This window comes from Salmo salar, chromosome 01, assembly GCF_965601325.2.
Source record: "Salmo salar chromosome 01, fSalSal1, whole genome shotgun sequence".
Classification (NCBI taxonomy): domain Eukaryota; kingdom Metazoa; phylum Chordata; class Actinopteri; order Salmoniformes; family Salmonidae; genus Salmo; species Salmo salar.
The window spans coordinates 183210011-183229543 of NC_138291.1; the positions used below are offsets into that span (position 1 = coordinate 183210011).

At 39.2% G+C, this 19533-nt stretch overlaps 1 protein-coding gene across 1 annotated transcript in view; it reads right to left on the bottom strand.

Moving 5' to 3' along the window:
- Window positions 1–19533, bottom strand: part of LOC106572540 (muscle, skeletal, receptor tyrosine kinase) — a 77903-nt gene that overhangs the window by 37700 nt on the left and 20670 nt on the right. The window contains exons 8-10 of the mRNA XM_082957075.1: window positions 17694–17700; window positions 4638–4901; window positions 2882–3063 (exon numbers count right to left, since the gene is read on the bottom strand). Coding sequence (XP_082813201.1) covers window positions 2882–3063; window positions 4638–4901; window positions 17694–17700 — 453 coding nt within the window. The remainder of the gene's footprint in view (window positions 1–2881; window positions 3064–4637; window positions 4902–17693; window positions 17701–19533) is intronic.

Genomic DNA, 19533 nt, shown 5'->3' on the forward strand with positions numbered 1-19533 from the left:
AGTATTAGAGAGTAGATTAGTATTAGATAATATACTAGTATTAGAGAGTAGATTAGTATTAGATAATAGATTAGTATTAGAGAGTAGATTAGGATTAGAGAGTAGATTAGTATTAGATAATATACTAGTATTAGATAATAGATTAGTATTAGAGAGTAGATTAGTATTAGGTAATATACTAGTATTAGATAATAGATTCGTATTAGAGAGTAGATTAGTATTAGATAATATACTAGTATTAGATAATAGATTAGTATTAGAGAGTAGATTAGTATTAGATAATATACTAGTATTAGAGAGTAGATTAGTATTAGAGACTAGATTAGTGTTAGATAATATACTAGTATTAGATAATAGATTAGTATTAGAGAGTAGATTAGTATTAGATAATATACTAGTATTAGATAATAGATTAGTATTAGAGAGTAGATTAGTATTAGATAATATACTAGTATTAGATAATAGATTAGTATTAGAGAGTAGATTAGTATTAGGTAATATACTAGTATTAGATAATAGATTAGTATTAGATAATAGATTAGTATTAGAGAGTAGATTAGTATTAGTTAATATACTAGTATTAGATAATAGATTATTATTAGATAATAGATTAGTATTAGATAATAGATTAGTATTAGAGAGTAGATTAGTATTAGATAATATACTAGTATTAGAGAGTTGACTAGTATTAGATAATAGATTAGTATTAGATAATATACTAGTATTAGATAATATACTAGTATTAGAGAGTAGACTAGTATTAGATAATAGATTAGTATTAGATAATATACTAGTATTAGATAATATACTAGTATTAGAGAGTAGACTAGTATTAGATAATAGATTAGTATTAGATAATATACTAGTATTAGATAATAGATTAGTATTAGAGTAGATTAGTATTAGATAATATACTAGTATTAGATAATAGATAATATACTAGTATTAGATAATAGATTAGTATTAGAGAGTAGATTAGTATTAGATCATATACTAGTATTAGATAATATACTAGTATTAGATCATATACTAGTATTAGAGAGTAGATTAGTATTAGATAATAGATTAGTATTAGATAATAGATTAGTATTAGATAATATACTAGTATTAGATAATAGATTAGTATTAGATAATAGATTAGTATTAGATAATATACTAGTATTAGATAATAGATTAGTATTAGATAATAGATTAGTATTAGATAATATACTAGTATTAGAGTAGATTAGTATTAGATAATAGATAATATACTAGTATTAGAGAGCAGATTAGTATTAGATAATATACTTGTATTAGAGAGTAGATTAGTATTAGAGGGCTAAGGTTAGAGGTACAGGAAGTTAGGGCTAAGTTTAGAGGTACAGGAAGTTAGGGCTACGGTTAGAGGTACAGTAAGTTAGAGGTACAGTTAGGGATAAGGTTAGGGCTGAAGTTAGGGCTAAGGTTAGAGGTACAGTAAGTTAGAGGTACAGTTAGGGATAAGGTTAGGGCTGAAGTTAGGGCTAAGGTTAGAGGTACAGTAAGTTAGAGGTACAGTAAGTTAGGGCTAAGGTTAGAGGTACAGTAACTTAGAGGTACAGTAAGTTAGAGGTACAGTAAGTTAGGGCTAAGGTTAGAGGTACAGTAACTTAGAGGTACAGTAAGTTAGAGGTACAGTAAGTTAGGGATACAGTTAGGGATAAGGTTAGAGGTACAGTAAGTTAGGGATAAGGTTAGAGGTACAGTAAGTTAGGGCTAAGGTTAGGGCTAAGGTTAGAGGTACAGTAAGTTAGAGGTACAGTAAGTTAGGGCTAAGGTTAGGGCTAAGGTTAGAGGTACAGTAAGTTAGAGGTACAGTAAGTTAGGGCTAAGGTTAGGGCTAAGGTTAGAGGTACAGTAAGTTAGAGGTACAGTAAGTTAGGGCTAAGGTTAGAGGTACAGTAAGTTAGGGCTAAGGTTAGAGGTACAGGAAGTTAGGGCTACGGTTAGAGGTACAGTAAGTTAGAGGTACAGTTAGGGATAAGGTTAGGGCTGAAGTTAGGGCTAAGGTTAGAGGTACAGTAAGTTAGAGGTACAGTAAGTTAGGGCTTAGGTTAGGGATAAGGTTAGAGGTACAGTAAGTTAGGACTACAGTTAGGGCTAAGGTTAGAGGTACAGTAAGTTAGGGCTAAGGTTAGGGATAAGGTTAGAGGTACAGTAAGTTAGGGATAAGGTTAGAGGTACAGGAAGTTAGGGCTAAGGTTAGAGGTACAGGAAGTTAGGGCTACGGTTAGAGGTACAGTAAGTTAGAGGTACAGTTAGGGATAAGGTTAGAGGTACAGGAAGTTAGGGCTTATGTTAGGGCTAAGGTTAGAGGTACAGGAAGTTAGGGCTTAGGTTAGAGGTACAGGAAGTTAGGGATAAGGTTAGGGATAAGGTTAGAGGTACAGGAAGTTAGGGTTAAGGTTAGGGATAAGGTTAGAGGTACAGGAAGTTAGGGCTTACGTTAGGGCTAAGGTTAGAGGTACAGGAAGTTAGGGCTTAGGTTAGAGGTACAGGAAGTTAGGGCTTACGTTAGGGCTAAGGTTAGAGGTACAGGAAGTTAGGGCTTACGTTAGGGATAAGGTTAGAGGTACAGGAAGTTAGGGCTTAGGTTAGAGGTACAGGAAGTTAGGGATAAGGTTAGGGCTAAGGTTAGAGGTACAGGAAGTTAGGGATAAGGTTAGAGGTACAGGAAGTTAGGGATAAGGTTAGAGGTACAGGAAGTTAGGGCTAAGGTTAGAGGTACAGTAATTTAGGGATAAGGTTAGAGGTACAGGAAGTTAGGGCTTAGGTTAGAGGTACAGGAAGTTAGGGCTAAGGTTAGGCCCATAGGGCTCTGGAAAACGTATTGCACTAAATGGAATAGGGTTCCATCTCTTACCGACAAAGGGGATGGGTGTGCAGACTCCTGGTGTTGTGTGTTGTGAAGGCAGAGCCATACAGTCAGGCAGGGGGATAGACAGGCCGGAGGAGCCAGAGGAGTACAGGCCTTTATGGGACTTCCCTACCATCAGGAGCCACTCCTTACGACAGTAGAGCTCCTTCACTGCCAGACAGTGTTCCCTGGAGTAACACATTTACATTACATTTAGTCATTTAGCAGACTCTCTTATCCAGAGCGACTTACAGTAGTGAATACATACATTTCATTTCATGCATTTATTTGTTTTTTATTGTGTACTGGCCCCCCGTGGGAATGGAACCCACAACCCTGGCGTTGCAAACACCATGCTGGCGCTGCAAACACCATACTCTACCAACTGAGCCACAGGGAAGGCCACAGTAGACAAACACCAACCAACACTGTTGATGCTGTCATTGTTGACTGTGGCCAGAAGATCCCAAACCCAAAACCCATATATGTGTGTGTTTTACGTAGGCTCTGGCCTGTACCATTTCTTTACCTTACTGTGCTACAGAAACGTCATCCACTGTGATCAAACACGGAAGACGACACACTGTATCCAACAGTGACAACGTGGAACAGACGATCCCAAAGCCGACAGCCATCTGTGTGCAGCGCATGGGCTATGTGGTATACACAAGGATGACTACCCTAGATCATGAAGCAGTTACATTGGGATGCATTTCTACTGCAATGTTATTGAATGAGCGCGCTGTCTATGACACACGGGCCAGAGGGGTTACCTGCAGACAGGTTTAGGAACAGGTCCCAGGCCAGAGGGGTTACCTGCAGACAGGTTTATGAACAGGTCCCAGGCCAGAGGGGTTACCTGCAGACAGGTTTAGGAACAGGTCCCAGGCTAGAGGGGTTACCTGCAGATTGGTTTATGAACAGGTCCCAGGTCAGAGGGGTTACCTGCAGATTGGTTTATGAACAGGTCCCAGGCTAAAGGGGTTACCTGCAGATTGGTTTATGAACAGGTCCCAGGCCAGAGGGGTTACCTGCAGATTGGTTTATGAACAGGTCCCAGGTCAGAGGGGTTACCTGCAGATTGGTTTAGGAACAGGTCCCAGGCCAGAGGGGTTACCTGCAGATTGGTTTAGGAACAGGTCCCAGGTCAGAGGGGTTACCTGCAGATTGGTTTATGAACAGGTCCCAGGCTAGAGGGGTTACCTGCAGATTGGTTTATGAACAGGTCCCAGGCTAAAGGGGTTACCTGCAGATTGGTTTAGGAACAGGTCCCAGGCTAAAGGGGTTACCTGCAGATTGGTTTATGAACAGGTCCCAGGTCAGAAGGATTACCTGCAGATTGGTTTAGGAACAGGTCCCAGGCTAAAGGGGTTACCTGCAGATTGGTTTAGGAACAGGTCCCAGGTCAGAAGGATTACCTGCAGATTGGTTTAGGAACAGGTCCCAGGCTAAAGGGGTTACCTGCAGATTGGTTTAGGAACAGGTCCCAGGTCAGAAGGATTACCTGCAAATTGGTTTAGGAACAGGTCCCAGGCTAGAGGGGTTACCTGCAGATTGGTTTATGAACAGGTCCCAGGTCAGAAGGATTACCTGCAGATTGGTTTAGGAACAGGTCCCAGGCTAAAGGGGTTACCTGCAGATTGGTTTAGGAACAGGTCCCAGGTCAGAAGGATTACCTGCAGATTGGTTTAGGAACAGGTCCCAGGCTAAAGGGGTTACCTGCAGATTGGTTTAGGAACAGGTCCCAGGTCAGAAGGATTACCTGCAGATTGGTTTAGGTGCAGGACCCAGGCCAGAAGGGATGCAGTCCTGGAAGGAGAGATGACAGAGCAGGGAGTGGGCGGCAGGGCTACAGAGCATGCCCAGTCTGTCGAGGTCGGCCCAGGCGCTCTGAACCATGAATTCCTGTGTGTCTTCGGGGTCGTTGAGGGAGGAGTTAAAGAAGACCAGGGCATCGCTCCTTAACACGCCCCGACACACGTTACCACGGTACGAACCACAATAACCCGCACTGCCTTTATACAGCCTGGAACACAGAGACATATTATAAACCACAATACCCTGCCTTTATACAGCCTGGAACATAGAGACATATTATAAACTACAATAACCTGCCTTTATACAGCCTGGAACACAGAGACATATTATAAACCACAATAACCTGCCTTTATACAGCCTGGAACACAGAGACATATTATAAACTACAATAACCTGCCTTTATACAGCCTGGAACACAGAGACATATTATAAACTACAATAACCTGCCTTTATACAGCCTGGAACACAGAGACATATTATATACCACAATACCCTGCACTGCCTTTATACAGCCTGGAACACAGAGACATATTATAAACTACAATAACCTGCCTTTATACAGCCTGGAACACAGAGACATATTATATACTACAATAACCTGCCTTTATACAGCCTGGAACACAGAGACATATTATATACCACAATACACTGCCTTTATACAGCCTGGAACACAGAGACATATTATAAACTACAATAACCTGCCTTTATACAGCCTGGAACACAGAGACATATTATATACTACAATAACCTGCCTTTATACAGCCTGGAACACAGAGACATATTATATACTACAATAACCTGCCTTTATACAGCCTGGAACACAGAGACATATTATAAACTACAATAACCTGCCTTTATACAGCCTGGAACACAGAGACATATTATATACTACAATAACCTGCCTTTATACAGCCTGGAACACAGAGACATATTATATACCACAATACACTGCCTTTATACAGCCTGGAACACAGAGACATATTATAAACTACAATAACCTGCCTTTATACAGCCTGGAACACAGAGACATATTATATACTACAATAACCTGCCTTTATACAGCCTGGAACACAGAGACATATTATATACTACAATACACTGCCTTTATACAGCCTGGAACACAGAGACATATTATAAACTACAATAACCTGCCTTTATACAGCCTGGAACACAGAGACATATTATAAACTACAATAACCTGCCTTTATACAGCCTGGAACACAGAGACATATTATAAACTACAATAACCTGCCTTTATACAGCCTGGAACACAGAGACATATTATAAACTACAATAACCTGCCTTTATACAGCCTGGAACACAGAGACATATTATAAACTACAATAACCTGCCTTTATACAGCCTGGAACACAGAGACATATTATAAACCACAATAACCTGCCTTTATACAGCCTGGAACACAGAGACATATTATAAACTACAATAACCTGCCTTTATACAGCCTGGAACACAGAGACATATTATATACTACAATAACCTGCCTTTATACAGCCTGGAACACAGAGACATATTATATACTACAATACACTGCCTTTATACAGCCTGGAACACAGAGACATATTATAAACTACAATAACCTGCCTTTATACAGCCTGGAACACAGAGACATATTATAAACTACAATAACCTGCCTTTATACAGCCTGGAACACAGAGACATATTATAAACTACAATAACCTGCCTTTATACAGCCTGGAACACAGAGACATATTATAAACTACAATAACCTGCCTTTATACAGCCTGGAACACAGAGACATATTATATACTACAATAACCTGCCTTTATACAGCCTGGAACACAGAGACATATTATAAACTACAATTACCTGCCTTTATACAGCCTGGAACACAGAGACATATTATAAACTACAATAACCTGCCTTTATACAGCCTGGAACACAGAGACATATTATATACTACAATAACCTGCCTTTATACAGCCTGGAACACAGAGACATATTATATACCACAATACACTGCCTTTATACAGCCTGGAACACAGAGACATATTATAAACTACAATAACCTGCCTTTATACAGCCTGGAACACAGAGACATATTATATACTACAATAACCTGCCTTTATACAGCCTGGAACACAGAGACATATTATATACTACAATACACTGCCTTTATACAGCCTGGAACACAGAGACATATTATAAACTACAATACCCTGCCTCTAATACAGCCTGGAACACAGAGACATATTATAAACTACAATAACCTGCCTTTATACAGCCTGGAACATAGAGACATATTATAAACTACAATACCCTGCCTCTAATACAGCCTGGAACATAGAGACATATTATAAACCACAATACCCTGCCTCTAATACAGCCTGGAACACAGAGACATATTATATACCACAATACCCTGCCTTTATACAGCCTGGAACATAGAGACATATTATAAACTACAATAACCTGCCTTTATACAGCCTGGAACACAGAGACATATTATAAACCACAATAACCTGCCTTTATACAGCCTGGAACACAGAGACATATTATATACTACAATAACCTGCCTTTATACAGCCTGGAACATAGAGACATATTATAAACCACAATACCCTGCCTTTATACAGCCTGGAACACAGAGACATATTATATACTACAATACCCTGCCTCTAATACAGCCTGGAACATAGAGACATATTATATACTACAATAACCTGCCTTTATACAGCCTGGAACATAGAGACATATTATATACCACAATACCCTGCCTTTATACAGCCTGGAACACAGAGACATATTATATACCACAATACCCTGCCTCTAATACAGCCTGGAACACAGAGACATATTATATACCACAATACCCTGCCTTTATACAGCCTGGAACACAGAGACATATTATATACCACAATACCCTGCCTCTAATACAGCCTGGAACACAGAGACATATTATATACTACAATAACCTGCCTTTATACAGCCTGGAACACAGAGACATATTATATACCACAATACCCTGCACTGCCTCTAATACAGCCTGGAACACAGAGACATATTATATACCACAATACCCTGCACTGCCTTTATACAGCCTGGAACACAGAGACATATTATATACCACAATACCCTGCACTGCCTCTAATACAGCCTGGAACATAGAGACATATTATATACCACAATACCCTGCCTCTAATACAGCCTGGAACACAGAGACATATTATATACCACAATACCCTGCACTGCCTTTATACAGCCTGGAACACAGAGACATATTATATACCACAATACCCTGCACTGCCTCTAATACAGCCTGGAACATAGAGACATATTATATACCACAATACCCTGCCTCTAATACAGCCTGGAACACAGAGACATATTATATACCACAATACCCTGCACTGCCTTTATACAGCCTGGAACACAGAGACATATTATATACCACAATACCCTGCACTGCCTCTAATACAGCCTGGAACATAGAGACATATTATATACCACAATACCCTGCCTCTAATACAGCCTGGAACACAGAGACATATTATATACCACAATACCCTGCACTGCCTCTAATACAGCCTGGAACACAGAGACATATTATATACCACAATACACTGCCTTTATACAGCCTGGAACACAGAGACATATTATAAACTACAATAACCTGCCTTTATACAGCCTGGAACACAGAGACATATTATAAACTACAATAACCTGCCTTTATACAGCCTGGAACACAGAGACATATTATATACTACAATAACCTGCCTTTATACAGCCTGGAACACAGAGACATATTATAAACTACAATTACCTGCCTTTATACAGCCTGGAACACAGAGACATATTATAAACTACAATAACCTGCCTTTATACAGCCTGGAACACAGAGACATATTATATACTACAATAACCTGCCTTTATACAGCCTGGAACACAGAGACATATTATATACCACAATACACTGCCTTTATACAGCCTGGAACACAGAGACATATTATAAACTACAATAACCTGCCTTTATACAGCCTGGAACACAGAGACATATTATATACTACAATAACCTGCCTTTATACAGCCTGGAACACAGAGACATATTATATACTACAATACACTGCCTTTATACAGCCTGGAACACAGAGACATATTATAAACTACAATACCCTGCCTCTAATACAGCCTGGAACACAGAGACATATTATAAACTACAATAACCTGCCTTTATACAGCCTGGAACATAGAGACATATTATAAACTACAATACCCTGCCTCTAATACAGCCTGGAACATAGAGACATATTATAAACCACAATACCCTGCCTCTAATACAGCCTGGAACACAGAGACATATTATATACCACAATACCCTGCCTTTATACAGCCTGGAACATAGAGACATATTATAAACTACAATAACCTGCCTTTATACAGCCTGGAACACAGAGACATATTATAAACCACAATAACCTGCCTTTATACAGCCTGGAACACAGAGACATATTATATACTACAATAACCTGCCTTTATACAGCCTGGAACATAGAGACATATTATAAACCACAATACCCTGCCTTTATACAGCCTGGAACACAGAGACATATTATATACTACAATACCCTGCCTCTAATACAGCCTGGAACATAGAGACATATTATATACTACAATAACCTGCCTTTATACAGCCTGGAACATAGAGACATATTATATACCACAATACCCTGCCTTTATACAGCCTGGAACACAGAGACATATTATATACCACAATACCCTGCCTCTAATACAGCCTGGAACACAGAGACATATTATATACCACAATACCCTGCCTTTATACAGCCTGGAACACAGAGACATATTATATACCACAATACCCTGCCTCTAATACAGCCTGGAACACAGAGACATATTATATACTACAATAACCTGCCTTTATACAGCCTGGAACACAGAGACATATTATATACCACAATACCCTGCACTGCCTCTAATACAGCCTGGAACACAGAGACATATTATATACCACAATACCCTGCACTGCCTTTATACAGCCTGGAACACAGAGACATATTATATACCACAATACCCTGCACTGCCTCTAATACAGCCTGGAACATAGAGACATATTATATACCACAATACCCTGCCTCTAATACAGCCTGGAACACAGAGACATATTATATACCACAATACCCTGCACTGCCTTTATACAGCCTGGAACACAGAGACATATTATATACCACAATACCCTGCACTGCCTCTAATACAGCCTGGAACATAGAGACATATTATATACCACAATACCCTGCCTCTAATACAGCCTGGAACACAGAGACATATTATATACCACAATACCCTGCACTGCCTTTATACAGCCTGGAACACAGAGACATATTATAAACTACAATAACCTGCCTTTATACAGCCTGGAACACAGAGACATATTATAAACTACAATAACCTGCCTTTATACAGCCTGGAACACAGAGACATATTATAAACTACAATAACCTGCCTTTATACAGCCTGGAACACAGAGACATATTATATACCACAATACCCTGCACTGCCTTTATACAGCCTGGAACACAGAGACATATTATAAACTACAATAACCTGCCTTTATACAGCCTGGAACACAGAGACATATTATATACTACAATACCCTGCACTGCCTTTATACAGCCTGGAACATAGAGACATATTATATACTACAATAACCTGCCTTTATACAGCCTGGAACACAGAGACATATTATAAACTACAATAACCTGCCTTTATACAGCCTGGAACACAGAGACATATTATAAACTACAATAACCTGCCTTTATACAGCCTGGAACACAGAGACATATTATATACTACAATAACCTGCCTTTATACAGCCTGGAACACAGAGACATATTATATACCACAATACCCTGCACTGCCTTTATACAGCCTGGAACACAGAGACATATTATAAACTACAATTACCTGCCTTTATACAGCCTGGAACACAGAGACATATTATAAACTACAATAACCTGCCTTTATACAGCCTGGAACACAGAGACATATTATATACTACAATAACCTGCCTTTATACAGCCTGGAACACAGAGACATATTATATACCACAATACACTGCCTTTATACAGCCTGGAACACAGAGACATATTATAAACTACAATAACCTGCCTTTATACAGCCTGGAACACAGAGACATATTATATACTACAATAACCTGCCTTTATACAGCCTGGAACACAGAGACATATTATATACTACAATACACTGCCTTTATACAGCCTGGAACACAGAGACATATTATAAACTACAATACCCTGCCTCTAATACAGCCTGGAACACAGAGACATATTATAAACTACAATAACCTGCCTTTATACAGCCTGGAACATAGAGACATATTATAAACTACAATACCCTGCCTCTAATACAGCCTGGAACATAGAGACATATTATAAACCACAATACCCTGCCTCTAATACAGCCTGGAACACAGAGACATATTATATACCACAATACCCTGCCTTTATACAGCCTGGAACATAGAGACATATTATAAACTACAATAACCTGCCTTTATACAGCCTGGAACACAGAGACATATTATAAACCACAATAACCTGCCTTTATACAGCCTGGAACACAGAGACATATTATATACTACAATAACCTGCCTTTATACAGCCTGGAACATAGAGACATATTATAAACCACAATACCCTGCCTTTATACAGCCTGGAACACAGAGACATATTATATACTACAATACCCTGCCTCTAATACAGCCTGGAACATAGAGACATATTATATACTACAATAACCTGCCTTTATACAGCCTGGAACATAGAGACATATTATATACCACAATACCCTGCCTTTATACAGCCTGGAACACAGAGACATATTATATACCACAATACCCTGCCTCTAATACAGCCTGGAACACAGAGACATATTATATACCACAATACCCTGCCTTTATACAGCCTGGAACACAGAGACATATTATATACCACAATACCCTGCCTCTAATACAGCCTGGAACACAGAGACATATTATATACTACAATAACCTGCCTTTATACAGCCTGGAACACAGAGACATATTATATACCACAATACCCTGCACTGCCTTTATACAGCCTGGAACACAGAGACATATTATATACCACAATACCCTGCACTGCCTTTATACAGCCTGGAACACAGAGACATATTATAAACTACAATAACCTGCCTTTATACAGCCTGGAACACAGAGACATATTATATACTACAATAACCTGCCTTTATACAGCCTGGAACATAGAGACATATTATAAACTACAATACCCTGCCTCTAATACAGCCTGGAACACAGAGACATATTATATACCACAATAACCTGCCTTTATACAGCCTGGAACATAGAGACATATTATAAACTACAATAACCTGCCTTTATACAGCCTGGAACACAGAGACATATTATAAACTACAATAACCTGCCTTTATACAGCCTGGAACACAGAGACATATTATATACTACAATAACCTGCCTTTATACAGCCTGGAACACAGAGACATATTATATACCACAATACCCTGCCTCTAATACAGCCTGGAACACAGAGACATATTATATACCACAATACCCTGCCTTTATACAGCCTGGAACACAGAGACATATTATATACCACAATACCCTGCCTCTAATACAGCCTGGAACACAGAGACATATTATATACTACAATAACCTGCCTTTATACAGCCTGGAACACAGAGACATATTATATACCACAATACCCTGCACTGCCTCTAATACAGCCTGGAACACAGAGACATATTATATACCACAATACCCTGCACTGCCTTTATACAGCCTGGAACACAGAGACATATTATATACCACAATACCCTGCACTGCCTCTAATACAGCCTGGAACATAGAGACATATTATATACCACAATACCCTGCCTCTAATACAGCCTGGAACACAGAGACATATTATATACCACAATACCCTGCACTGCCTTTATACAGCCTGGAACACAGAGACATATTATATACCACAATACCCTGCACTGCCTCTAATACAGCCTGGAACATAGAGACATATTATATACCACAATACCCTGCCTCTAATACAGCCTGGAACACCGAGACATATTATATACCACAATACCCTGCACTGCCTTTATACAGCCTGGAACACAGAGACATATTATAAACTACAATAACCTGCCTTTATACAGCCTGGAACATAGAGACATATTATAAACTACAATAACCTGCCTTTATACAGCCTGGAACACAGAGACATATTATAAACTACAATAACCTGCCTTTATACAGCCTGGAACACAGAGACATATTATATACTACAATAACCTGCCTTTATACAGCCTGGAACACAGAGACATATTATAAACTACAATAACCTGCCTTTATACAGCCTGGAACATAGAGACATATTATATACTACAATAACCTGCCTTTATACAGCCTGGAACATAGAGACATATTATATACTACAATAACCTGCCTTTATACAGCCTGGAACACAGAGACATATTATAAACTACAATAACCTGCCTTTATACAGCCTGGAACACAGAGACATATTATATACCACAATACCCTGCACTGCCTTTATACAGCCTGGAACACAGAGACATATTATAAACTACAATAACCTGCCTTTATACAGCCTGGAACACAGAGACATATTATATACTACAATACCCTGCACTGCCTTTATACAGCCTGGAACATAGAGACATATTATATACTACAATAACCTGCCTTTATACAGCCTGGAACACAGAGACATATTATAAACTACAATAACCTGCCTTTATACAGCCTGGAACACAGAGACATATTATAAACTACAATAACCTGCCTTTATACAGCCTGGAACACAGAGACATATTATATACTACAATAACCTGCCTTTATACAGCCTGGAACACAGAGACATATTATATACCACAATACACTGCCTTTATACAGCCTGGAACACAGAGACATATTATAAACTACAATAACCTGCCTTTATACAGCCTGGAACACAGAGACATATTATATACTACAATAACCTGCCTTTATACAGCCTGGAACACAGAGACATATTATATACCACAATACCCTGCACTGCCTTTATACAGCCTGGAACACAGAGACATATTATATACCACAATACCCTGCACTGCCTTTATACAGCCTGGAACACAGAGACATATTATAAACTACAATAACCTGCCTTTATACAGCCTGGAACACAGAGACATATTATATACTACAATAACCTGCCTTTATACAGCCTGGAACATAGAGACATATTATAAACTACAATACCCTGCCTCTAATACAGCCTGGAACACAGAGACATATTATATACCACAATAACCTGCCTCTAATACAGCCTGGAACACAGAGACATATTATAAACTACAATAACCTGCCTTTATACAGCCTGGAACACAGAGACATATTATATACTACAATAACCTGCCTTTATACAGCCTGGAACACAGAGACATATTATAAACTACAATAACCTGCCTTTATACAGCCTGGAACACAGAGACATATTATAAACTACAATAACCTGCCTTTATACAGCCTGGAACACAGAGACATATTATATACTACAATAACCTGCCTTTATACAGCCTGGAACATAGAGACATATTATATACTACAATAACCTGCCTTTATACAGCCTGGAACATAGAGACATATTATAAACTACAATAACCTGCCTTTATACAGCCTGGAACACAGAGACATATTATATACTACAATACCCTGCCTCTAATACAGCCTGGAACACAGAGACATATTATATACCACAATACCCTGCCTTTATACAGCCTGGAACACAGAGACATATTATAAACTACAATAACCTGCCTTCATACAGCCTGGAACACAGAGACATATTATAAACTACAATAACCTGCCTTTATACAGCCTGGAACACAGAGACATATTATAAACTACAATAACCTGCCTTTATACAGCCTGGAACACAGAGACATATTATAAACTACAATAACCTGCCTTTATACAGCCTGGAACACAGAGACATATTATAAACTACAATACCCTGCCTTTATACAGCCTGGAACACAGAGACATATTATAAACTACAATAACCTGCCTTTATACAGCCTGGAACACAGAGACATATTATATACTACAATAACCTGCCTTTATACAGCCTGGAACACAGAGACATATTATATACCACAATACACTGCCTTTATACAGCCTGGAACACAGAGACATATTATAAACTACAATAACCTGCCTTTATACAGCCTGGAACACAGAGACATATTATAAACTACAATAACCTGCCTTTATACAGCCTGGAACACAGAGACATATTATAAACTACAATAACCTGCCTTTATACAGCCTGGAACACAGAGACATATTATATACCACAATACCCTGCACTGCCTTTATACAGCCTGGAACATAGAGACATATTATATACTACAATAACCTGCCTTTATACAGCCTGGAACACAGAGACATATTATATACTACAATAACCTGCCTTTATACAGCCTGGAACATAGAGACATATTATATACTACAATAACCTGCCTTTATACAGCCTGGAACACAGAGACATATTATATACTACAATAACCTGCCTTTATACAGCCTGGAACATAGAGACATATTATATACTACAATAACCTGCCTTTATACAGCCTGGAACACAGAGACATATTATATACCACAATACACTGCCTTTATACAGCCTGGAACATAGAGACATATTATAAACTACAATAACCTGCCTTTATACAGCCTGGAACACAGAGACATATTATAAACTACAATAACCTGCCTTTATACAGCCTGGAACATAGAGACATATTATATACTACAATAACCTGCCTTTATACAGCCTGGAACACAGAGACATATTATAAACTACAATAACCTGCCTTTATACAGCCTGGAACACAGAGACATATTATATACCACAATAACCTGCCTTTATACAGCCTGGAACACAGAGACATATTATATACCACAATACACTGCCTTTATACAGCCTGGAACACAGAGACATATTATATACCACAATACACTGCCTTTATACAGCCTGGAACACAGAGACATATTATAAACCACAATAACCTGCCTTTATACAGCCTGGAACACAGAGACATATTATATACTACAATAACCTGCCTTTATACAGCCTGGAACATAGAGACATATTATAAACTACAATAACCTGCCTTCATACAGCCTGGAACACAGAGACATATTATAAACCACAATACCCTGCCTCTAATACAGCCTGGAACACAGAGACATATTATAAACTACAATAACCTGCCTTTATACAGCCTGGAACACAGAGACATATTATAAACTACAATAACCTGCCTTTATACAGCCTGGAACACAGAGACATATTATAAACTACAATAACCTGCCTTTATACAGCCTGGAACACAGAGACATATTATAAACTACAATAACCTGCCTCTAATACAGCCTGGAACACAGAGACATATTATATACTACAATAACCTGCCTTTATACAGCCTGGAACACAGAGACATATTATAAACTACAATACCCTGCCTCTAATACAGCCTGGAACACAGAGACATATTATATACTACAATAACCTGCCTTTATACAGCCTGGAACACAGAGACATATTATAAACTACAATACCCTGCCTCTAATACAGCCTGGAACATAGAGACATATTATATACTACAATAACCTGCCTTTATACAGCCTGGAACACAGAGACATATTATAAACTACAATACCCTGCACTGCCTTTATACAGCCTGGAACACAGAGACATATTATAAACTACAATAACCTGCCTTTATACAGCCTGGAACATAGAGACATATTATAAACTACAATAACCTGCCTTTATACAGCCTGGAACACAGAGACAACATCTAGAGACCTTATATATGTTATATTTATATATTTATATTATATTATATTATATTATATTATATTATATTATATTATATTATATTATATTATATACTGTATCACATCAGACCAGGGTTCTAATACTATTTAGGGTATTTCAACAAAGACATTTCTAACACTTTTTTGTTATTGATATTATTCATTTGAAAAGACAAGTAGTTAAATATTTGAAATCCTAAAATACAATCACTCAAATACACTCTCATGCATTTAAACCAGGTTTTTGAAAATAGTATTTGAAATAAGTATTAGAAAATTATTTGTATCAGTACAATAAACACCCTATACAATCTGTATCCTATACAACCTGTATCCTATACAACCTGTATTGTATCCTATACAACCTGTATCCTATACAACCTGTATTGTATCCTATAAAACCTGTATCCTATACAACCTGTATCCTATACAACCTGTATCCTATACGACCTGTATTGTATCCTATAAAACCTGTATCCTATACAACCTGTATCCTATACAACCTGTATCCTATACAACCTGTATCCTATACAACCTGTATCCTATTCAACCTGTATCCTATACAACCTGTATCCTATACAACCTGTATCCTATACAACCTGTATTGTATCCTATACAACCTGTATCCTATTCAACCTGTATCCTATACAACCTGTATCCTATACAACCTGTATCCTATTCAACCTGTATCCTATATAACCTGTATCCTATACAACCTGTATTGTATCCTATAAAACCTGTATCCTATACAACCTGTATCCTATTCAACCTGTATCCTATACAACCTGTATCCTATACAACCTGTATCCTAAACAGCCTGTATCCTAAACAGCCTGTATCCTATACAACCTGTATTGTATCCTATAAAACCTGTATCCTATACAACCTGTATCCTATTCAACCTGTATCCTATACAACCTGTATCCTATACAACCTGTATCCTAAACAGCCTGTATCCTAAACAGCCTGTATCCTATACAACCTGTATTGTGTCCTATAAAACCTGTGTTTACACAACAAACAGCCTATAGGAAAGGACAGTCTTACCTCCACTCTACAGGGAAGGGACAGGATCCGTGGACCAGCAGCAGAGCAGGACCCAGGAGAAACAGATAAACACAGGTTATTGATCTGTGAGGAGAGCAGACACATCGTTTTCTACTGAGCAGGGAGAACATGCTGCTGCTGTGGCCAGATCATAGCAGTGAGGTGACCAGGGAGTCCCGTGTGTGTGTGTGTGTGTGTTGTGTTGTGGTGTGGTGTGGTGTGGTGTGGTGTGTGTGTGTGTGTGTGTGTGTGTGTGTGTGTGTGTGTGTGTGTGTGGTGTGTGTGTGTGTGTGTGTGTGTGTGTGTGTGTGTGTGTGTGTGTGTGGTGTGTGTGTGTGTGTGTGTGTGTGTGTGTGTGTGTGTGTGTGGCAGTGGGTGTGAAAAGGGGATGGGGGCGACCTATTGCCAGGTGTGTTTTTGTGGTTGCAGCCTTACATTGTTGACCCCATGCAGAGGGCCCGAGGATCTGGTCTGGAGAGCCGTAACAAAGAATTTTATTTCAAAATCAAACAAATGCATTTTCTGCAGCTTTTCTTCAGATTAAACTGGGTTTTCTATGGCTTGGTAACATTGTCTGCTCTATTACAAGCCTGTAAGTTGCTGATTGAGGTTAGAGTTCGGTGGGGGGGGGGGGTCTATGAGGTTAAACAGTGATACAATGGGGAGTGACAGAGTAGAAAAACCCTGAGCTGACTAAGAGAAACAGCTGAATATACTCAGAGAGACCACACAGACACACACACACACACACACACACACACACACACACACACACACACACACACACACAAACACACACACACACACACACACACACACACACACACACACACACAAACACACACACACACACACACACACACACACACACACACACACACACACACACACAATCATAAACACACACAATCATAAACACACACACACACACACACACAGCACACACACACACACACAAACACACACACACACACACACACACACACACACACACACACACACACACACACACACACAATCATAAACACACACAATCATAAACACACACACACACACACACACAGCACACACACACACACACACACACACACACACACACACACACACACACACACACACACACACACACACACACACACACACACACACACAGCACACACACACACACACAGCACACACACACACACACACACACAGAGAGAGAGCAGCTAGCAAAACAGCAGAGTTCAAACCAACACACTGGGTAAACAGTACATTGTTCTAAAACACAGGATATGTAGATATGTGCTGTTGCTAATGCTACCCCATAGACTCCAGTCTAAAGCAGTAGATAGTGAGGCTGATAGGCAGTAGATAGGGAGGCTGATAGGCAATAGGGTTACATTCAGGGGGTGATGGGGGCTGCCCCATAGCACTCCAGTCTAAAGCAGTAGATAGGGAGGCTGATAGGCAGTAGATAGGGAGGCTGATAGGCAGTAGATAGGGAGGCTGATAGGCAGTAGATAGGGAGGCTGATAGGCAGTAGATAGGGAGGCTGATAGGCAGTAGATAGGGAGGCTGATAGGCAGTAGGGTGATGGGGGCTGCCCCATAGCACTCCAGTCTAAAGCAGTAGATAGGGAGGCTGATAGGCAGTAGATAGGGAGGCTGATAGGCAGTAGGGTGATGGGGGCTGCCCCATAGCACTCCAGTCTAAAGCAGTTGATAGGGAGGCTGATAGGCAGTAGATAGGGAGGCTGATAGGCAGTAGATAGGGAGGCTGATAGGCAGTTGATAGGGAGGCTGATAGGCAGTAGATAGGGAGGCTGATAGGCAGTAGATAGGGAGGCTGATAGGCAGTT